This window comes from Phyllobates terribilis, unplaced genomic scaffold (genome assembly GCF_046119375.1).
Source record: "Phyllobates terribilis strain yellow unplaced genomic scaffold, ASM4611937v1 Scaffold_13__5_contigs__length_258822181, whole genome shotgun sequence".
Taxonomy (NCBI): domain Eukaryota; kingdom Metazoa; phylum Chordata; class Amphibia; order Anura; family Dendrobatidae; genus Phyllobates; species Phyllobates terribilis.
In genome coordinates this window covers 124186971-124209737 of record NW_027362773.1, presented here as the reverse complement: position 1 = coordinate 124209737, position 22767 = coordinate 124186971, and the positions used below count along the sequence as shown (strand labels likewise).

General features: G+C 44.5%; 1 protein-coding gene across 1 annotated transcript in view; it reads left to right on the top strand.

Annotated features, from left to right (window-relative positions):
- Positions 1-1007: 1007 nt before the first annotated feature.
- The window catches only part of LOC141174013 (aminopeptidase NAALADL1-like), a 50627-nt gene continuing 28867 nt past the window's right edge, over positions 1008-22767 (top strand). The window contains exons 1-6 of the mRNA XM_073658601.1: positions 1008-1399; positions 4970-5142; positions 8096-8217; positions 17219-17338; positions 19392-19581; positions 20141-20234. Of these exons, the coding sequence (XP_073514702.1) occupies positions 1203-1399; positions 4970-5142; positions 8096-8217; positions 17219-17338; positions 19392-19581; positions 20141-20234 (896 nt within the window). The 5' untranslated portion in view covers positions 1008-1202. The remainder of the gene's footprint in view (positions 1400-4969; positions 5143-8095; positions 8218-17218; positions 17339-19391; positions 19582-20140; positions 20235-22767) is intronic.

Genomic DNA, 22767 nt, shown 5'->3' with positions numbered 1-22767 from the left:
GTACTATATGGGTATTGATTGTTACACTGTGACATTATCACTTGATTTCAGATATTGAGTTTTTTTTTAGGGTACATCCTCTCTATTGTTGCCACTTTTTGGCTTAATTATTACATGTAGCAACTTAATGCTAATTGATACCCCCCTATACTTATGTTCTGGACTCTGAAAAATAACTATTTTTAAGTTCGAAACGCGTCGTCATTTACATGCATCTGAGCTAGCGCTGTTTTTAATCATACACATTTTTTAATCAATGCGGAATAAAGGTTGATTTTTTTAATATCTTCTGTTTTTTTCCAAACATTTGGTGCTGGACTAATTCTTACCTCCATTATGTTCTGGAGTTGCTTATTTACATATTTCATGATTGAGTTGGCCTATGGTTGAGTGGGGTTACTTGTTCCACATTCCCATAACTTTATTGTTATTTTATTGATTTTTGATATATTTAATAAAGGTTATCATAATTATGATTTTTGGGTTTTTCTGCTTCTATTGTTTTTGGATTTGTGAACCAATTACCGGTATATGTTCGCCCCTGAGTACCATACAGAGTTCCTACAGACCGATAGAGGATGTCATGTGCTAATGTACAGGCACCATTCACATGGCTTTCTTCAGTATATGGGGTCTTATCTGAGACTCACTGCTTGTCTTGATCTTTAGGGCACTGTCATCAGTCTTTCTTTTAAGAGATCCACTCAGTCTGGTTAAATAATAATCTTTCGTATCAAAGGTAAATAATCTTGTATCTTCCCCTAAAGTAAACTCCGATTTGCAGAAAATGTACGGCCAGTTTAATAAGTAGTTATAAAACTCAGTGCTAATAAAAGGAATGATACACATCATTAGCACGTGTTACACTGTATGACCTCTGTCGCATTTTACCTGATTCGGAATGGCAATATATTATAAAAATTAACATTACCCTACAATAAATGCTGCGATAATTGCATTTCGCTCGGTTTACCAAAGGACAAAGGACACATTTTGGTGATTATGACTTAAAAAAAAAAAAAAGTTGTAATGCTGTAAACTAATAATATGTTACTTGCACTGTTGTATATGGTGGAAGAACATCTTATTCCGTTATCTGAAGCTACATCTAAACCAAGGTCGTAACGAGATAATAGTTTTATAAAAAGTTCAGAGCAAGAACAGTTTTTCTTCTTTTGGTTGTCTCGGATTAGCGAGGAACGATGGGTGTGTGGAAAATAATTGGTATTGTTTTTGGGGGAGCTCTGATATTAGCCATTGGATTACTTATTGGACACTTTGGCATCTCAAAGACATCCACACCATCATGGGTTAAAGACCTTTCTAAAGATGTCGATGAAGATTTCATTCGAGAGTTCATGAAAGAAGTAAACAGTCAAAACATCAGGGAAAATCTGAGGTGAGTAAAAAATATTTTTTGTAACGTAACAGAGAGTAATCGATACATGTATCAATGGTATCTCTAATATTGTCTGATGGGGACTGACAAACAATATTTATTACATTAATCTGAGTAATAACTGGTCATTCATAGGTAGCAGAGATCGCTTCTGAATGATCAAAAAATTATCAGAATTGCTCAAAAATTATCCATTGTGATTTGTAATGACATTTGGCAAATAAGAATTTAAAAATAATGTGAAAAGTAATGTGTAAGGTATATAAACAATGCAAAACTTTTATTATAATGCTATTAAAAGATGCTTTTTATTGCAGTTTATCATCAAGGCTCTTGGCTTGTTTCGTTATTTGCCCACATAATACAATGTGGAAAAAACAGACCAACACTTATGTATAAGGGCAATTTTCTGTCAATATCAGAAATTAGGGGATTTTAAGGAATTTACACTGACTAGCCTCTATTCTATTAGCTTTTCATCACTGCTTTCCTCATCTAGGGACATATATAATGACCTGCAAATGCCAGAGTAAGATTAGGATACATCCAATATTTTAAACAGTATAATATAACTACAAAAAAAAAGTTTAAAAAAACTTGTAGTACCAAAGTCCCATAAACAGCAGAGGTTTATTCATAGTTTAAGCATAAAAAGTTTAAAAAAGAATAGGCATATACAAGAGGCCTGATACATTATTGCATTGTTTCTGGTATTTGGTGTTTTTGCCTGTTTCTGTTTGCTTCTTGTTCTTTTACTTTTCCATCTTTTTTAAGTCATATTTAAGTTTATTTTTTTTTCTATGTGCACCCTTATAAGCAGGGTTTGAGGTTTCCAGATGGTTTCAGCTGATTTATCAATTGCGACTTTTTAAAACATTTAAAAAGTTTTGCTCTACTCTGCTCCATGTTCCCCTGAATGATTTTAAGTACATCTGTCATTTTTGTTACCAGATTTTTTTTTGCAAAATTCTTAGTGAAATATACCACTTTTTGAGCTAAAAATATGGAAAAAGAGATCAAAGACAAAAATAAAGAGCATTTTTGATTTTACACAAAATTCATGAACCATGTGCGCCATTTTGAAGAATTTGGTGCAAAAATTTTTTAGCAAATACTACAAGCCAAAAAGGGAAAAGTGGTTTAAAAAACTGCAAATTATGATGTAGAAGCCAGGGAAGCTTGGAGTAAAAAGTACATAAATAATTTAGACAAACGATCGATAAAATGCAAAAGTAGTTAACAATCATTAGAGCATGAGTCAGATGGATCATGGAATAATGACATGACCCAACAATAACCAGGAAAGAAGCATAGAAGTCATGCAAACCGTGCTCAGTGTCAAAGAGACACAAATACCACATGACCCAACACCCCAATGCATGTCCACCCCAGGTGAATCATTACACGTGACATGCTGGTCAAGTTTGGAGGGTCTCTCGATGTGTTGGATCCAACTCACCAATGCAAGACTATGTGTACATGAAAAAAATGGACAGCAGATTTCATCATCTTGTATGCTGCCCGTTTTTCATGGACTGTTTGATATGATAATGTTGAAAACTTCTCTCAGTTTTTTTTTCATCTGACCAAACTCTGATGATAAAAAATGACACACTGACCAACTGATTTGAATAGGAGGTAGTATCCATCTGTGGCCACTATGCATTTGATGGAGCTCTGCAACTGAACACGTCTGCCCGCTGCCGGCACTGGGGACAGCCGGTTGGCGAGGTTGTTGGGTGACGCACCCCTACTGATCAGATATTGATGACCAATCATAAGGATTGCCCATCAATGTAAAAGTCCCGGAGAGCCCCTTTAATTAAGATTTTTGGAAATTCTATATAATCACACTTTGGATAGACGGTAACCAATCCTCTAACACAGATAAACAACAGATGAAGCATAAATGGACTCTGATCAACATTTATAACACATTTATACTTGGTTAAACTTGAGATACTGTAAAATTTTGGTCAAATATTAAACCAGAAGTACTGGATGATTTCTACTGGGGGTAATAATTACTTCTCATGGTCTATTTTATTATAATTGTCGATAGTTCACAGTTTGGGATTTCATGCTAAAATGCTACGTCCTTTTGCTCCAAGCTGACAATAAATAGATGGTATTTATCATCAGAAATATCTTTGGCTGGCAGGTAAAGGGGTATTAGAGATTTGTGGCATATACACAGGCTGTGCCATATGTCTAATAGATGCAGGTCGCACGTCTAGGATCCTCACCTGTTCACCACATTTGTATCTCTAATTCCACTCCTCCACTCTCATGGCAGACATCTCTGACACTGCATTATCCACTACTAAGGGAACAACAGGATCTTGGTTTATAAAATATCATAGAATCATAGAATGTTAGAGTTAGAGGGCACCTCCAGGGTCATCGTGTCCTAGACCTAGCTGATCTGTTTTCCCTGACACCTACCTTCTGGGGAGAACATATGATGGCTCAGTGGTTGTACTTAAGCTTTGCAGAGTTAGAGGGGACCTCCAGGGTCATCATGTCCTAGACCTAGCTGATCTGTTTTCCCTGACACCTACCTTCTGGGGAGAACATATGATGGCTCAGTGGTTGTACTTAAGCTTTGCAGCGCTGGAGTCCCAGGTTCAAATCCCACCAAGAACAACATCTGTAAGTAGCCATGTTTACATGAGTTTCCTCCTGGTGCTCCAGTTTCTTCCCACTCTCCAAAGACTTACAGATAGGGAATGTAGATTGTGAGCCCCAATGGGGACAATGATGACAATATCTGTACAGTGCTACGGAACATGTTGGTGCTATAAAACGAAGTATAATAATTAAATATTTCAATATTTGACCAATGGCATAGTTATAGTCTGGTTCTGTGGTTGTAACGCCATCCTAACCCAAGAGCATGAGACCAAAAGCCTTTGGATTTCATGGTAATTGCACTTTATAATATAAATGTGGGCAGAGAGAAATTCCTGTACACTTCCTTTTATGATGTATATAGCTCCTACAAAGTATGGAGTCATTGTATCTAATGGCACAACTAGGGCTGGACCCTAGTCCACATATTACTCCAGGGTCTAAGAAATGCTAATGTCTATAGTTAGGGTGCAGTCACTAAATATCTCCTCCAAAGACAGACTCACATTTCACGTGTTAACGCAAGCCTTCTACTGGACAAGTCTCCCTTACACCAAAGCTTGGGGTGAAGTACCCTCAGAAGACCATCTAAGGACAACATGTGAGCATAAGCTACTTACCAGTACCGGAGAGTATACAGAGGTAGCAAAGGTTATCATGACTCACATCTTGATAACCTTTGGTGACAAGTTCTCACTTAAGAGGATTAAGATAACATTGTAAAACCCATTGTCGGATGACAAATTACATTTTTTTACCATGTTATCCCAAGTGCTCCTTTTTCTGAGTCAAGATAACCTTCTCAGATCTGTAGGGTTGCCAGATGTCTCTAGTGCTGTTATCAGTTAATTGGTCCTAGTTTTTCTTGCCATGAGACTTCGGGGCATCTTGTTGAAATTTTTTAGCAATTTCTATAAACTCTCTCTCCTTTTTGTTCAGGAAACTTAGTCAGTATCCTCACCTGGCCACAACTAAAGGAGATGAGGATTTGGTGAAGATGATCCTTAATCAATGGAAAGACTCAAAAATTGGGCTTGACGAAGCTAAGGAGGAAAGATACGATGTCTACCTATCATTTCCCACAGCAGACAATCCAAACACTGTAGAAGTGGGTACGTAAGAATTGAATAGTGACAAAGCCACATCAATAGAAATGTTCTAATGCCTTGTAGATTTCTTCCTATAATCTACTGGTTGACAATAGTATATCCCAAAACTGATTAATTGAGCAAAATATAAAGGCTCAGTAAAAGTTATATAGAAGTTATTCATTGTCTTTACTACAACTTAACTTATTTAAACTGAACTTGACGGAACTTAATTCAGATTATCAAATGATTGGTATCTGTGAGGTTCTAAAAGAATAGAAAAAAGGTCTCCTTTTCTAGAAACAGTGCTATTCTTGCTGGTAGGCCATGTCTGGCAGTGCAGCTCTGATAGGTCAAAGTTGTATTTCATAAATTATTTTGCAGTACAGTTACAATTGCAATCAAAATATTTCAAATAAACCAATGAAGCAAAACAATGTAAATATGCAACAGCCCTTTAAGCCACCTACTTGGGCAGGGTGTCTGATAGTTCTCACCTCAATATGGCGCAGTGTCTCCACTTGACTCTTGCTGGGAGCTCTTGGAGAATTCAGAATGGTGTACCTCTTCTGCCTGGGGTCGATTCAGGAGAACCCCTGTCCACGATCCATACACAATCACAAGAAATGAGGTTGGAACACATAATAGGTTTATTTATAGGGGGATTAATGGTGACGATTGCAGGGGGAATAACGAGGAACAGCAAACAGATAACATTACCCAATCCACTATACAGGTACAAGATGTGCTTTGCAACAAACCTGAATGTTAGTGATGGTGCTTCCCCTTTAAATTACAGCAGGCACACTCCTAACTAATCACTCTTAACCTACGAATGGCTGCAGTCATGCAAATAATACAGCCTCAAGTTGGAGCACTGGTTACTGCGGATGTTGGAGCACTTTCAGGAACCATTGGTGCACTTAATACAATGAGAACAAAATGCCCTCCATGGCTAGTCCTATCATAAACTCATTCATGGAACCACAAGAACAAGCAGTGATCCCTTATAGATAGCTATAATATACCACAAGTTCCAGGAGTAGCTAATAATCACTCTTTGATGTAGCAAGTCTGTAGTCACCCAGGGTTCTAGTCGGGGCTTCAGGGTCCACGGGCTTGGTGACACAAGGAATGGAAGGCAGGATTCTTCTACGCGGAAAGCCAGATGGGGATGGACGAATCCTTGCAATCTGGCTGGTCTGTAGTTGTGGTGCAGCTCTAGGGCTCATAGTCCTCTCAAACAGGGCTGCAGAACTGTCAGCACGCACCATGTGCTCCTGTCTTGAATCATTACTGCCTCTCCCCAACAATGGTCGACAACCCACACGTTATCCAGTGCAGTTAGCTCCACCGTTCTACCCCAGCGTGCTAAGCCAATCCATCTTTTCCTCTGCTGCTATTCCTTCTCTTCCAGGTTGCAGAGAAGAGCTGAGTTTTTTGGGAGTTGTAGTCCAAGGCAATGCAGCAAATGAGGCATTAATACCTGTTACCCTGAGTCACTGTCTGCTCCCCGCTGCACCAGTCTCTGTACACCATGTTCCCCCTACAAATAGATCAAAACAACTAAAACAACAAGCGGTTTCTCCAAATTCAACACAAAATTCCACATTTATTGACTACAACAGGCTTAAAATTATTCCACCACTTCAGGAGAAGAGTCCATAGTACTAAGTAGAACACCTCTGGCTGTTATAACCTGCTACAAACGTAATTCATAGCCAGACACCAGTTTCTTGAATAGTCTAAAGCCCCTAATAAACACATCTGACTGACAATCTAATGTGTATGGGGTCCCAGACTGCCTATCTGTTTGTTCTCCCTGAGATGTCGCCACCAGAGATGTTTTATAGAGAACACAGGAGAACTTGGCGGTGCGAGTGCTCCTGTATATGGGAGAGTTGGGCAACGTAGCTGCCGACCGATCAATTGGCTAAACCATCAAAAGTTCGTCTGACAGCCATCTAAGTGTATGGATGGCCTTAGTAAATTCCTCATGGACAATGGACTCCTGTTCATGAATATTCTTGGGTTATCAAGAAAGTGGGCCAAAAAGTTAAGAGATCATTGCTTTGCCCAAACAAAAGGATGCAAAAAATATAGCAAAGGCATTAATGTTCCTAGACATACAGTTGAAAGCAGAGTAGCAAAGTCAATGTTATAGGGAATCTGGCTCCATTACCTGGGTGGCAGAAAGAGGAAGTTGTCACCAGCTGCCACCCGATTACTGAGAAGGGTCAACAACCCTCATGTGACAGCAAAAGACCTACAGTAATATTTGGTCGTAGCGGCACTGAGGTTTCAGATTGCACCGTAAGATGTTTACTAATCCATTGCTCAAACTCCAAGAAGCACACCTCTGCTGACCCAAAAGGAAAAGAAAAGTTGGCTTCAATCAGCTTCAAAACCAGATAAATAAGCCTCAAAAATTTGGGGATTCTGTTTTGTAAAAAAAAAAAAAAATTACAACTTTTTGGGGTCTATGGATCAGTGGTATGTCTGGAGATGGAACAATAAAATAAACTTTGAGAACACCCTGGGCTGAGATTCCTCAGGAAAGTAGCCTGAAGCTGGTGTCTGGCTATGCATCACATTTGCAGCAGGTTATAACAGCCAAAGATGCTTTATTAAAGGGAACCGGTTGGGACATTTTCAGTGATGCTACTTATGTATTCCTGAAATAGTATTTGGGCAGCCTTTTCTGAACATCTAATTTTTCTTATAGAAGGCTTTAAACTTGCTGACAGATTCCCTTTAAGTATTAAAGGTGCTTGTCGTAAATGAGTTGAAGAATCCTCAGACTGCATTAGTCAGCCACTTCTTCTATTAGCTGTGTTGAGCTGTTGATATTGTTTTTGTTTCATTGATTTATAACAAACAGCAGAAAGTTTGTATCTTTTGCTAATAAAGTTTGGTTCTAACTATATTTTTCAATTAACATTTTTTTAATTAATTCTGTCTTTTTTTCATGCATCAGTTTTAGCAAATGGTAACAAGCCATTCACAGCAGAGCTCAGTGAAAAACATTTAACTGCAGATCAAGCAGATCCGAATGTGGTTAAGCCATATGCTGCATATTCTCCCAGTGGTAATGTAAAGGTAAGCAACAGAAATGCCACGTATTGGTACATGACTTCTATTTCATGTAGGAACTGGACATGGGACTACCCAAAAGTATCTGACAAGAGGAAAATGTATTATTGTTGTGTCACCAACACCGCCCCCTTGCTGCAAACGTGACTCAGATGTGACTGCAAAAGGGGGACTCCGCTTTGCACACTAACTTGTGCACTGTAGCAATAAACTGATAACGAGCTAAGTGCACCCCACTGGTAGCCACACATACACACCACACTTCTTGCTGCCACCACTCACTGTTTTGTTAGGCAAGCGAGATATCTGCCCTTGGTACACGAGCACACCCAGCTTTCCCAAGCACCAGACAGGTACACTGATCGCACTCTGGCTTACACAGTGTAACATAACCAGACTATGCTTTCCCTCTTTGAGGTTGTGGGTACGTTTAGAGCAGCAAGGAACAAACTTATTAAATTTTAAATTTAATATATGAAAAAAAGGGTACAGCGCTTATAAAGTTTAAAAAAAAAGGAATTAATAACAAAGACGTACACACAAGGTAATAACGGTACACAAATAAAATGGATAAATACAGAAACGCCTTACAGATTGGATCTGTGAGATCTTCTGGCAGAGGAGGCACTGCAGAAATTTGGATACTCATTGTTTCTCATGGGTCTAACGATGAATTTCCCTGAATGAGCAATTTTCATTGGGTCTCATTCACACCCTCACCTCTTCATCTAGTCAGGTGAGAGGAGGATAGCTAATGGTATGCAAGGATAAATGGGTAGGACGCGCCCCCAGGGCCGTGGGGTACTCGGCAGCCGGTCCTCTAATTGCCGGGGGATATCACGGTGGCTGGCCCGGTCCATGACCCAGGGCAGTGAGTGAAATGGGGGGAAACTTTTATATGGGGGGGTTTTGGGGATTTTTCGTGATGCCACCTGTGGTGTCTGGTGAGGATCACCAGCGCTGCGACAGTCCTCTGAGGCAGATAATAGGGCAGCTTGAGATGAAACAGCTCCCCACAGGTGGAGCAGGACTCAGGGCAGCGTAGAGAAATGGAGTAGGTGCGCTGGGCGTTGTAGTACTGGGAGGGAAATGTCACCGGCGAAATAAAGGAGCGGAGGCAGCTCAGTACAGTCATCCAAGATTTACTCACAGTTCTTAGACAGTCCACAGGTGCACTGTACTGGTGCAAGCCTCCCGCGTCGCACTGCGTTCACCGGGCAGGGGTTCAATCCTTCCTCAGGCAGCTCTGGTGTACCTGGCAGAACCCCACTTCCATATGTACCTTCCTAGCCCGACTTCACGCTGGGTCTTTACTCCCTCCTGCCCTGCGCTTCTGACACGCCCCCTGGGCCTCGTGTACACGTGCGTGGGTTACCCGGAACCAGGTCTCTGGAGATTGTAGTCTCTGTGGCGGCGACCCGGTCCCGTGGCTCAGGGTGGTCAAACCAGTGGCGGTCTTTTATAAGTTTTAAGTTAATTGTCCGACTATGCCACCCGTGGATTGCGGTCAGTGCGAACCGCCGCTGCAAGGCAGACCGCTGGGGCTGATGGTGTATGCAGCTGAGGTAGTGTAACTCCCCACGGGAAGAGTGCAGCCCCAGGGCAGTGTAGTAGATGGTGGGGGTGATGGTGCACGAGCGTCCCAGTACTAGTAGTGCTGACGCGGTGAGAAAGCACAGAGACAAGGTGTTGCAGTTCAGGTTCTTTACTCACAGTTCTCATCCAGGTAACTTGTGCACAGGTAGGACCGCCCGAGCCGTGCTGCGTCCACCAGGCAGGGGGCTCGATCAACCCCCAGGTAATTCCGGAGTGTGGCACAGGACTCCCTTGTATCCTTTCGTCAGCCGTGCCCCACCAGTGACACTACTTCTGTCCAGCTGCCTCGGGTCTTCTCCTGGGAGGACTGGGTGTCCACTTTCCTGACCCTATGTGGTGTGCCTTTCTAGTAGGTGTAGTGAGGGGTCACACCATTAAATGGTCACGACCGCCGGTTCTTGGATAAGGATTAGTCGCCTCTACCAACTTGGGATCCGATACCCTGCTCTGCCAACCTGTCACCCGTAATCTCCTGGGTCCTTAGGGTTCCTTCTGCCTTCGTGTCTCTGGGCCTCTCTTGGTGTTCTGTTCCTTTCTGTTTCTGTTCCTTTCTTCTGGCTCTGGCCTTCACTCTAGGCCTGCCTCGTGGAGCTGGGCCCAGACTGAGCCACAGCTCCCTGTCAGCCCTCTCTGGCTGAACTCCTTCTCCTCACTCCTCTGACTGGACTGACTTCTTACAGAACTAAGATGGTGCCCACCTTATATACCTCCCTCTCTGTGTATGAGCCCAGGTGACTTGCAACCAATGGGCTCCTACCTATGCCCAGAAACCATCCCCTCCTGCTCCTACATCACTGGGTTTTCCTCCCCCCCTCCCCACTCCAGCCAAGGACATGATCTGTCGTGCCTGCATTACTGTACTAATGGGAGCACCGTTGAGCTGTCCCCCGGAAATGGGGTGTGTGTGATGCATGCAGCTGAGTCCCGGTCCACACACCATCCTTACCCGGGAGTGGGATATCACACCTCTGGATGAGATGCAATACCTCTGTAGCGACCGAACCCTCGGGGCGCTACACTTCCCACTGTGAATCCTATTCGGGTGCTGCGAGGTCCCCCCTGTCCGTCGGAGTTGCACAGACCTGCTTGACCCTACTTGGATTGAAGTGAGAGGTTGGCTTCTGCTATAGTCCAGCCGAGGCTTGAAGCTGCACAACTGGGCCAGGGGCCGGTCCCCTTCTTGCGGCCTAAATCCTCCTGACACCTGGCAGGTTCGGGGTGTACGGGTGCCGCCTGCACTCGCTGTACCCCCTAGGATCCCCTCTTCAAAACAGAGTTTCCTCCCTGCTCCCCTCCTGGGCCTTTGAGGCTAGGCCCTGCTTGGAGAGCAGAGCTCTGACAGAGACTCTGCTCCCTGACTGTCTTCACTCTCTCCTCTCACTGACTGGACTGCACTATTCTAAGATGGCTTCTTTTTATATCTTTACTGTATGAGTGCTCCCCTAAACTACTTCCTCCACCCACACCCACTACTGGTTCCCCCTACCTTTGGGTTCCCCCCACTCCAGCCAGGGACAGGGCTCAGCAGCTGCGCTCTGCATGTTGCCCCTCCAGCCGGCCTGGAGCAGTTACCTGAGTGAAGGGAGGCACCACACCTCAGAGTGAGGTGCAGTACCTCTGTGGCGACTGAACCCTCAGGGGCGCCACATTCCCCCCTGGTAAAATACAGCACGTCCGCGGGCTGGAACAGAGCAAGACATGGCATACATGACATGCAAATTTCTAGAATGCATTATATATAAGATCATAAAACATTTCTTCTCTTTATGGGAGGCACATTACTTCAAACGTTACAGGTTACATTTTTTTTTAAACATTCTAAAACTTTCACACTACTGTACCCTTACGGGTGACTATTTACAGTACTTTTCGGCAGTTCAATAATGGTGCTCCCTCCAGGGAAGCACCTGTCCACAATATGCTGGCCCAGCGGGGTCATCAGCTCTAGATGGCGAGGGTTTGCTCTCCTCCACCAACCTGTAGACATTCAGGGCATACCAGCCCCTTTCACCTCTATGCCTGGTGTAGGTGACGTAGTCACCAGGGTAGAGATTCTGGTCGGGAGTGTTATCCGATGCTCCGGGGTCTTGCTGGTCGTCGGCCATTGTTGCGCTCCCCTAGTGAACCGGAGCCTACCTTCTTTACTTTCTTTACCAGGTAGGCCGCAGCTCCTCGGGCGACGGTCTTCTTCCAGGACCTTGCATCGCTCGCGTCTGACAACAGAGCGTCCTCTGGCTCCTTCCAGGACCTGACGCTTCCTGGTTCGACGTCAGGGGTGGTGCCTGTCCTGGGCTTTGCGCGCTTCCAGCGGTTACGCCCCACTTCTTCCCGCACGACGACAGGAAAATGGTGGATATGCCGAGAAAACCTCAGGAATGGCGGGAAAACTTCACCACGGTGAGTATTACAGTCTTTTAAGGCGCACAGTACCCGGTGCCAATGGGCACGGAATCCTGTTCGTGACGCCAGTTGGATGACTCGCCCCCAGGGCCGTGGGGTACTCTTTGGGAGAAATCACGGTGGCTGGCCCAGGGCGGTCAGTGCACAAAGGGGTATCACTTATTAGTAGAAAGTTCAGAGAGTTCGTGACGCCACCTGTGGTGTCTGGTGAGGATCACCAGCGCTGCAACAGTCCTCTGAGGCAGATGTCAGGGCAGCTAAAGGATGGTAAAGGCTCCCTACAGGCGGAGCGGGCCTCAGGGCAGTGTAAAATAGATGAATGGTGTGCTGGGCGTTGTAGTGCGGGGGATGAAGAATGACGCCGGTGAAGAAACAGTCAGAGGCTGTTCGATGCAGTCGTCCAAGATTTTACTTACAGCTCTTAGGCAATTCACAAGTCCACTTTACAGGTGAAGGCCTCCCTCGTCGCGCCGCATCCACCGGACAGGGGTTCAATCCTTCTTCAAACAGCTTAGGAATGCCTGACCGGAACCCCACTTTCTCGTGTTCCTACTTTGACCATTTTCACACTTGGTCCTTCTCTCCGCTACCCTACGCTGCCCACTCTCAATCCCGCTCGGGTATGCTGAAGTCCTTCCTGTACGTCAGATCCGGGACCAACCTGACCCCCTGGAGATTAGAATGAAGCAACCGATCCCTCCTGACACCTGGCAGGAGCGGGGCGTACGGGTGCTGTCCTGCACGCGCCGTACCCCCTGGGATCCTTTCTTTAGAAAGGAGCCTAATCCCTGCTCCCCTCCAGGGCCTCTATCCTGGGCCCTAACTTGTGGAGCTGAGCTCCTGATGAGCCTCTGCTCCCGGACTGTTCCTCTGAACAGCCCTCACCAAACTCCACTCACTCCACTACTCCACTCCCCCCTAAAAATGGCTTCCCTTTTATAACTACTGTATATGTAGCGCCCCGAGGGTTCGGTCGCTACAGAGGTATTGCATCTCAACCAGATGTGCGATATCTCACTTCCAGGTAAGGATGGAGTATGGATCAGGACCCTGACACCTGCATGCATTACACCACATTTCCGGGGGGCAGGGCGACCGATATGCTCCAAGTAGAGCACAACAGTCCCTGTCCCTGGCTGGAGTGGGGGGAGGGAACACAGAGGAAGGGGGACCCTGTAGTGCATAGTAGGGAGAGGGCAGTTCCTGGGTGCACTGAGAAGGAGGTATAAAAGGTGGGCACCATCTTAGTTCTGTGTTCAGTCTGAGAGAAGAAGTGACAGAGTAAGCAAATCTGCAAGGGGCTCTGCTCCGTAGGCGGGCCTAGCCTGTGAGGCCCAGCCAGCACTGAAAGAGCAAAGAGAGAGGGTTGAGAGTAAGAGGATAAGACAGGGGGCAGAGGCTCGGACCGAGCTCTGCTCCGCAGGCAGGCCTGAGAGAGCGGCCGGAGCCTGGAGAAAGGAGAAGGAAGGAAGAGGAGCGGAGGAGGCTCCAGGAACAAGGAACGAAGGAACCCCAGGGGTGTGGACCGGCGAGTTGCCACCGCACACCCGAATCTACCTGCGTAGGGGGGTCAGGCCAAAGGGGGAGACCGGTCCCCGAAACTAGTGGAGGCGGGGAATGACCCTCAGCTAGAAACCGGAGGCTGTGACATTTTATGTGGCGCAGCCCCTCGCTACACCCGCTAGGAAGGCACCACATAGGGTCAGGGAAACGGCACCAACGTTCACCCGAGAAGGCCCGAGGCAGCCGGACAGAAACGAGGCCACTGGTGGGGTATGACAGGCCAGAGAAAGGACACACAAAGGGGGTTCTGTGGAACGCTCCAAAGTTATCTGGGAGTAGGCCGAGCCCCTCACCTGGTGAGCACAGTGCGACGTGGGACGTTATGACCAGCTGGAGTAACGTGGATAAAGAACTGTGAGTAAAAACCCTGGACTGCATTACAGGACTCTGTGTCGTTACTGCTGCTCCCGCGCACCATCACCCCCAACATCTGCACTCGCTGCCCTGAGGCTATACTCCTCCTGTGGGGAGTTATACTACCCTCTGCTGCACCCTCAACACCAGCCTCAGCGGTCTGCCCTGCAGCGGCGGTTCACTCTGACCGCAATCCACGGGTGGTGTAGTCGGACGTTCAGCATTTAGACTGCCATTTGGTTTAACCGCCCTGGGCACGGACCGGGTCGCCGCCACGCAAGGACTACAACCCCCAGCATCCACAAAAGGTCCGGTTCCGGGTATCCCCACACACACACGGCCCAGAGGGCGCGTCATATAAGTGCTTCCTGTATCTGCTTCCTCTACCCACACCCACTATTGGTTCCCCTTACCTTTGGGTTCCCCCCTACTCCAGCCAGGGCCAGGGCTCAGCAGAAAACTACATTGCATCTTGCCCCTGCTGCTGGCCTGGAGCAGTGTAATGTTGGATGCGGGTGTTTTGGGGTTCCGTGCGGCACTCCCATCTTACCTGAGAGAAGGGAGACACCACACCTCTGGGTGTGACTGTGGTGACTGAACCCTCTGGGACGCCACAGGTGCAGGACCTAATTTTCATAGATGTCATATCCCCCCTCCCCAGAACATCCTAGTTGAACGATATAACTGCCATAATTCCGAGCATACTTCCACTACCCTAGACACATCAAACATGACTATGATCTATCCGTAATTCAGGTGGATATTATGTTTATGTCGTTGCCCAAGGCTGAAAATTTAGGAGCTTGAAACCACAGAACTGCTTATGTCTCCTGATCACAGATATATCAGTGGATTTTGTTGACATAAGATTAATATGCACTGCTCGAAAAAATAAAGGGAACACTTAAACAACAGAATATAACTCCAAGTAAATCAAATTTCTGTGAAATCAAACTGCCCACTTAGGAAACAACACTGATTGACAATCAATTTCACATGCTGTTGTGCAAATGGAATAGACAATAGATGGAAATTATTGGCAAATATCAAGACACCCTCAATAAAGGAGTGGTTCTGCAGGTGGGGACCACAGACCACATCTCAGTACCAATGCTTTCTGGCTGATGTTTTGGTCAGTTTTGAATGTAGGTTGTGCTTTCACACTCGTGGTAGCATGAGACGGACTCTACAACCCACAGAAGTTGCTCAGGTAGTGCAGCTCATCCAGGATGGCACATCAATACGAGCTGTGGCAAGAAGGTTTGCTGTGTCTGTCAGCGTTGTGTCCAGAGGCTGGAGGCACTACCAGGAGACAGGCCAGTACACCAGGAGACGTGGAGGGGGCCGTAAGAGGACAACAACCCAGCAGCAGGACCGCTAGCTCCTCCTTTGTGCAAGGAGGAACAGGAGGAGCAGTGCTAGAGCCCTGCAAAATGACCTCCAGCATGCCACAAATGTGCATGTGTCTGCACAAACGGATATAAACCGACTCCATGAGGGTGGTATGAGGGCCCCACGTCCACAGGTGGGAGTTGTGCTCACAGCGCCACACTGTGCAGGGCACTTGGCATTTGCCACAGAACACCAGGATTGGCAAAGTCGCCACTGGCGCCCTGTGCTCTTCACAGATGAAAGCAGTTTCACACTGAGCACATGTGACAGATGTGATAGAGTCTTGAGACGCCATGTAGAGCGATCTGCTGCCTGCAACATCCTTCAGCATGACCGGTTTGGCAGTGGGTCAGTAATGGTGTGGGGTGGCATTTCTTTGGAGGGCCGCACAGCCCTCCATGTGCTCGCCAGAGGTAGCCTGACTGCCATTAGGTACTGAGATGAGATCCTCAGACCCCTTGTGAGACCATATGCTGGTGCGGTTTGCCTTGGGTTCCTCCTAATGCAGGACAATGCCAGACCTCATGTGGCTGGAGTGTGTCAGCAGTTCCTGCAAGATGAAGGCATTGAAGCTATGGACTGGCCCGCCCGTTCCCCAGACCTGAATCCGATTGAGCACATCTGGGACATCATGTCTCGCTCCATCCACCAACGTCACGTTGCACCACAGACTGTCCAGGAGTTGGCGAATGCTTTAGTCCAGGTCTGGGAGGAGATCCCACAGGAGACCATCCGCAACCTCATTAGGAGCATGCCCAGGCATTGTAGGGAGGTCATACAGGCACGTGGAGGCCACACACAATACTGAGCCTCATTTTGACTTGTTTTAAGGACATTACATCAAAGTTGGATCAGCCTGTAGTGTGTTTTTCCACTTTAATTTTGGGGGTGACTCCAAATCCAGGCCTCCATTGGTTAATAAATTTGATTTCCATTGATGATTTTTGTGTGATTTTGTTGTCAGCACATTCAACTTTGTACAGAACAAAGTATTCAATGAGAATATTTCATTCATTCAGATCTAGAATGTGTTATTAGAGTGTTCCTTTTATTTCTTTGAGCGGTGTAGATATGGCATACAAATATTGCATTTCCATTGACTAAATGTGATGTCCCCGGTATGGACTGGAGGTGTCCAGTCTACTCAGATTATCTCCGGCACATATTAACTCCTCTTTACTAGCGAGGGAACACACAGAGAGCATTTGTTCTCCTTGTAGATTTCCGTCTGACTCCTAGCTAATTTAATAATCTATTCTCAGAGGAGATGCTGCCAACTGTCCAGTGATATCTGATTTTAATTTATCTAATCCATAAAAAGTTTTACTGCAGCTCGTAATACACAACAGAGATATCTGATAGTATCATAAGACATGGCATAAAGTTTTGACAACATACTTAGGAACTATGCAAATTGGAGAGAGTTTGAAGACATGGAACTAAATTGATTAGAGGGATAAGAGATCTACAGTAATTTACAATATAAGAATATAAAAATTATGTTTTTCTTAAGAATGTTAAATTCCCATAAACATAACATAGACTGGAGGCAAAGGACGTATATTGAGAAAAAGTATTCAAAAATACTGGAAAGGTTCTTTGCAGTAAGAGTAGTAGTGGTAGTGACTGGATCAACAACAGAATTAAAAGGGTAGATCGCACTGTCAGTAACAACTGGCTTAACATGTTTCTTTTCTTATAGGGAAAGCTGGTATACGCCAACCAAGGTAAACTGAGTGACTTTGAAGATCTTAGTAAAATCGTCAATCTGGCTGGGACCATTGCCATTGTGCGCTACGGAGGAGCTGGCAGGTCAGCTAAGGTATGTCATTTTTTATCTTTAGCAAGAAATTCTTCATACAGAAACAATGTTATTTACCAAAATATATTTGTAGAGAGATGTTCGCCGAGGTTTTGTTTGCAGTCATTAATGATTTTCTAAAGGAATCTCAATTGACCTGCACACCCATCAGCCGTTTCCGCTGGAATTTGTTCTATAAATTGACTGTAAGCAAAGGTTGCATATGCTGATTTGTTTTGCAACAGTCCAGGTCTATAGTCCATTCACAGGCTGCAGGTTTACACATACATTGGTGACAGCCTGGATAAGCATTTCCGTTCCATTAATATATAGCATTTATTTATGCAATTTTGTAATGCAGCCTTACTGCAATATGGTATTTAACGTAAATGCAAACTTTAAACTAGAATAAATAATTAATTATGTATCTGCTTTATAAGCTCGGACATTTTAGTATTTAAAGAGGCAATTTGCATATTTCCCAGAGGAGCATTGCGGCTTTAAAAGTCTCCTCACTGTGACATGCTTAACATGTCACTCTCCGCAAGGAGAAATGTTACCCTTTAGATACAGGTCTGGCACCTCTCACCCAGCCAAACCAGAACTCACACTTTGCACTGACGAGAGGCAGTACCCGAAACACAGTGTCTGCAAATTGAGTTTCTGGTTCTGGCTTATATCCTAAGTTATGTGATAAGGCTCGTTAAAGGGTCGCTATTGACTTTTAGGATTGCTACTTCCTGTAGGTGGCACTAGAGTTCTGGTCCTCTTCCTCTCTGAAGATACAATTTGCAGTATTTACTACAAAAACCTTTTCAGTAGCAAGTCAATAATGTTCTTAAACCGGCACAGCTGCCGCACTGAAAGCCCGGCTACAGGGAGAAAAATAACTTTATTCTTCCCGGCAGAGTCTGGTGCAGCACTGATACGCAGCTGTCAGTCAGTGTTGGGGAATGGCTACAGCTGCAGCTCACTATGTACTGAGAGGTGACTGAAGAGACGCCGGCCTTTATGACTAAAAGCCGGAGGCTGCAGGGATTAATAAAGTTCATTTTCCCCGAGTAGTTGGGCTTTTAGTGTGGTTGCCTTACGAATTTAGAAAGCTATTAACCTGCAGATTAACCCCATATCTGCAGGTGATAGCATATTAGGACATGACAGGTTCCCTTTAAACAATAGGTTATTTTTTGATGATAGGTTCTCTTTAAGACAGTTCTTAAGATATCTTCCCTTTAGTACTTTGTGGGTTTTTGTTGTTTTTTTTATATAGCTGATTAACTAGAAGACTGGCCACCACTGCAGTCTAGCAGAAGTGGCCGAACATGCACTCTGCTAACTAGCTCTCTTCTATTGAGCTAGTAAGCACTGCACAAAGGATGGCCAGGATTTCTGGAATAAGTTTTTGGTGCTCAACCCCAGACAACTCTATTATCACTACGCTTTTGATGCTGCAGAGACAAAGCTGCCACATATAGCAGTATCAGGAGTGCAGACTTCGGGCCATCGGCACAACAATGCCGCTGGTCTGACTGGCAATTAGGAACACTCGTCCCCAGATATCAGGAAGTTGCGTGCTCCAGAAAAAGCAAAAGGAGAACAAAATCGGAAGAGTGCAATGCGAGAGAAAAAAGTATTGCGTTTGGACCAATGTTATTTAATGAGGCGGTGCAGATCTGCATGTTTTTTCTCAACTGTATTCGGCATGCTGCGATTTCACTCCGAAATCTGATGGGTGTAAGAATGAAATTGGACGCCATACGGACCATCAGTACGACATCCAATTTTTATGGATACATTACAATTCTGTAGCATAGGAAACTGTAAATGGTCCTGTAAAAGATTAATAGCTGCCGAGTAAAAAAACGGATTGTATACAGACAGCACACGGGCAACAAGTGAGAAATAAATCATTCCAATTTTTTGCATGAGAATTGGAACATTTTTTTATATGCCAGTGTGAGCGAACCTCTGAACATTTAGAAATATTCCGAAAAACGACTCTATTAAACTTAGTAAATATAACGGGCAAGACATGTTTTCAAGCTCACATTCTAACGATTTCCTTATTACTTAGGCAATAAATGCTGAGAAATTTGGCGTAATTGGCCTCATTGTGTATACAGACCCCAAAGATATTAATGATGGGGCTGCTTCTGAGTCTCAGACATATCCGAATTCCTGGTACATGCCCCCAACTGGGGTAGAGAGAGGATCTTATGTTGAAGACTTTGGAGATCTGCTTACTCCATATTATCCAGCTAAAAGTAAGTATAAGACCCCATTCACGCAGCCGTTTTTCATGTATATGATGTATCAGTGTTTTTTCTTGGATAGAACTTATACTTTTTATAGTCTATGGGGCTGTTAATATGTCCATGTTTGATCGAGGAAATGCTCGTCTATGATCCAAGTCACCGATCTAGCTCTTCCTTTCAAATCAATGGTTCTGTGAAAAGAATGTCCAGAATCCTAATGCCGTCCGTGTGTCATCCAGTGTTCCTTATTGCTAATGTATAATGGGTAGTAGAAGCCTGTAATTTTGCTTTTTGGCATACAAGGAAAACGGATGCCACACTGATGGGAAACATGGACACGACTCAAAAATGGGTGAAACTTGGAAACTGATAATGTTTTTTTCATGAACGAGAATAAACCATCTGAATAAATCGTCATATTCTTGTGTATGTTTTTAATATTGGCCATGGATCTCAATGGTTTCCATTTTGCGCTTTATTATTATTCTTTGTATGACTGTTTTTCCTCATTTTACTTACCTCAATTACTTATTAATTTCTATCATTAACTATGAAAATATTTTTCCAGATTTTACCTACAGAAAAGCAGAGAATGATATTAAAGGACGCCCTCCGATTCCAACTCAACCGATAGGATTTGGAGATGCAGAGAAACTTATATGGTAAGAGGTGACGAATAAACCAAAAAAAATGGAAATTTGCTTGAAACGAGACTTCTCTTTCGAATCCACTTGAAGACATCTGCCGAACATGTATGGTACAAGTCAGAAGCGGGTGTATGGGACGGGCTCACTGGGTGAGCCTGCCCCATACCCGGCAGATCATGGCTGTGTGTTACAGCCAGGACATGCCTCTTTGCCCTCGATTGTTAACCTATTAAATGCCGCTGTCAAACTCTGACAGCGACATTTAAAATGCGTTGGCAAAGGGTCGCGTTATCCATGCGGCCATCGGCGTTCCCATGACGTGATCGCGGGTCATTGATGAGTTGCTATGACAGCCAAGGGTCTGCTGAAAACCCCATGCTCATCTTTATGGCCGGGCTTCAAAGGAGACCGTGATTTTTATTATATGCAGCAACGCTGTATATAGCACAAGCAATCAGACAATCGCAGCTTCAAGTCCCCTAAGGGAATTAACTAGAACAGTGAAAAGTAAACAAAAGTAAAAAAATATATAAAAGTTCACATCACCCCCCTTTTGCCCCATTAAAAATGAAGATATTAAAAAAAAAAAAAATACACATATGTGGTATCGCTGAGTTCCAGAAAGTCCAATCTATCCAAGGCTCCTCTTTTGATTATCCATCCTGGCCTAGAGTCATTGTTGTGGGGTGATGCCCACATGACTTTGCGCTAGGCTGACTAATCAGAAGCGGAGGCGAGAATTATGGCAGGTGGAAGACGAATCGCAGGGATCACGCCCAGTGGCCATGGAATACAGACCTGGCTACCTGGACCAGGGTCCTGCAAATTTGTTCACTCATCTCTGCTCTGGCATAATCATGTAACTGGTAAAACACATTTGTCAGGGGTTTTTGGTGGAAGAACACTGTCTTGGCCCTAATGCAAAATCTGTAATATGGTCCCATATCTGCGATGTGCTATTGATAATAAAGATGCCTTGATCTCCATTAGATACCAGGCTCAGATAGGACTGTTACCTCTGGTTTCACTACACCTCTGTAGTAAAGGACCTAAAGTCCACATCAAATTTTCTATAGGTTTATGTTTTATGTGAACTCTCTCTCTCTCTATTTATATATACAGTGGGGAAAAAAAGTATTTAGTCAGCCACCAATTGTGCAAGTTCTCCCACTTAAAAAGATGAGAGAGGCCTGTAATTGACATCATGGGTAGACCTCGACTATGAGAGACAAAATGAGAAAACAAATCCTGGAAATCACATTGTCTGATTTGGAAAGAATTTTTTTTCAAATTTTGGTGGAAAATAAGTATTTGGTCAATTACAAAAGTTCATCTGAATACTTTGTTATATATCCTTTGTTGGCAATGACAAAGGTCAAACGTTTTCTGTAATTCTTCACAAGGTTGGCACACACTGTTGCTGGTATGTTGGCCCATTCCTCCATGCAGATCTCTTCTAGAGCAGTGATGTTTTGGGGCTGTCGCTGGGCAACACAGACTTTCAACTCCTTCCAAAGGTTTTCTATAGGGTTTAGATCTGGAGATTGGCTAGGCCACTCCAGGACCTTGAAATGCTTCTTACGAAGCCACTCCTTCATTGCCCTGGCGGTGTACTTGGGATCATTGTCATGCTGAAAGACCCAGCCACATTTCATCTTCAATGACCTTGCTGATGGAAGGAGGTTTGCACTCAAAATCTCATGATACATGGCCCCATTCATTCTTTCATGTACACGGATCAGTCATCTTGGTCCCTTGGCAGAGAAACAGCCCCAAAGAATGATGTTGCCACCCCCATGCCTCACAGTAGGTATGGTGTTCTTTGGATGTAACTCAACATTCTTTCATCTCCAAACACACCGAGTTGTGTTTATACCAAACAGTTCTAATTTGGTTTAATCTGACCATATGACATTCTCCCAATACTGTTCTGAATCATCCAAATGCTCTCTAGCAAACTTCAGATGGGCCCGGACATGTAATGGTAAAGTTGGTCCCAGCTCTCTGCACGTCATTCACTAGGTCCCCCCATGTAGTTCTGAGATTTTTGCTCACCATTCTTGAGATCATTTTGACCCCACGGGGTGAGAACTTGTGTGGAGCCCCAGATCGAGGGAGATTATCAGTGGTCTTGTACATCTTCCATTTTCTAATTATTGCTCCCACAGTTGATTTCTTCACACCAAGCTGCTTGCCTATTGCAAATTCAGTCTTCCAGCCTGGTGCAGGGCTACAATTTTGTTTCTGGTGTCCTTCGACAGCTCTTTGGTCTTCACCATAGTGGAGTTTGGAATGTGACTGTTTGAGGTTGCGGACAGGTGTTTTTTATACTTATAACAAATTCAAACAGGTGCCAGTACTACAGGTAATGAGTGGAGGACAGAGGAGCCTCTTAAAGAAGAAGTTACAGGTTTGTGAGAGCCAGAAATCTTGCTTGTTTGTAATTGACCAAATACTTATTTTCCACCAAAATTTTTAAAAAATGTATTTCCAAATCAGACAATGTGATTTTCAGGATTTGTTTTCTCATTTTGTCTCTCATAGTTGA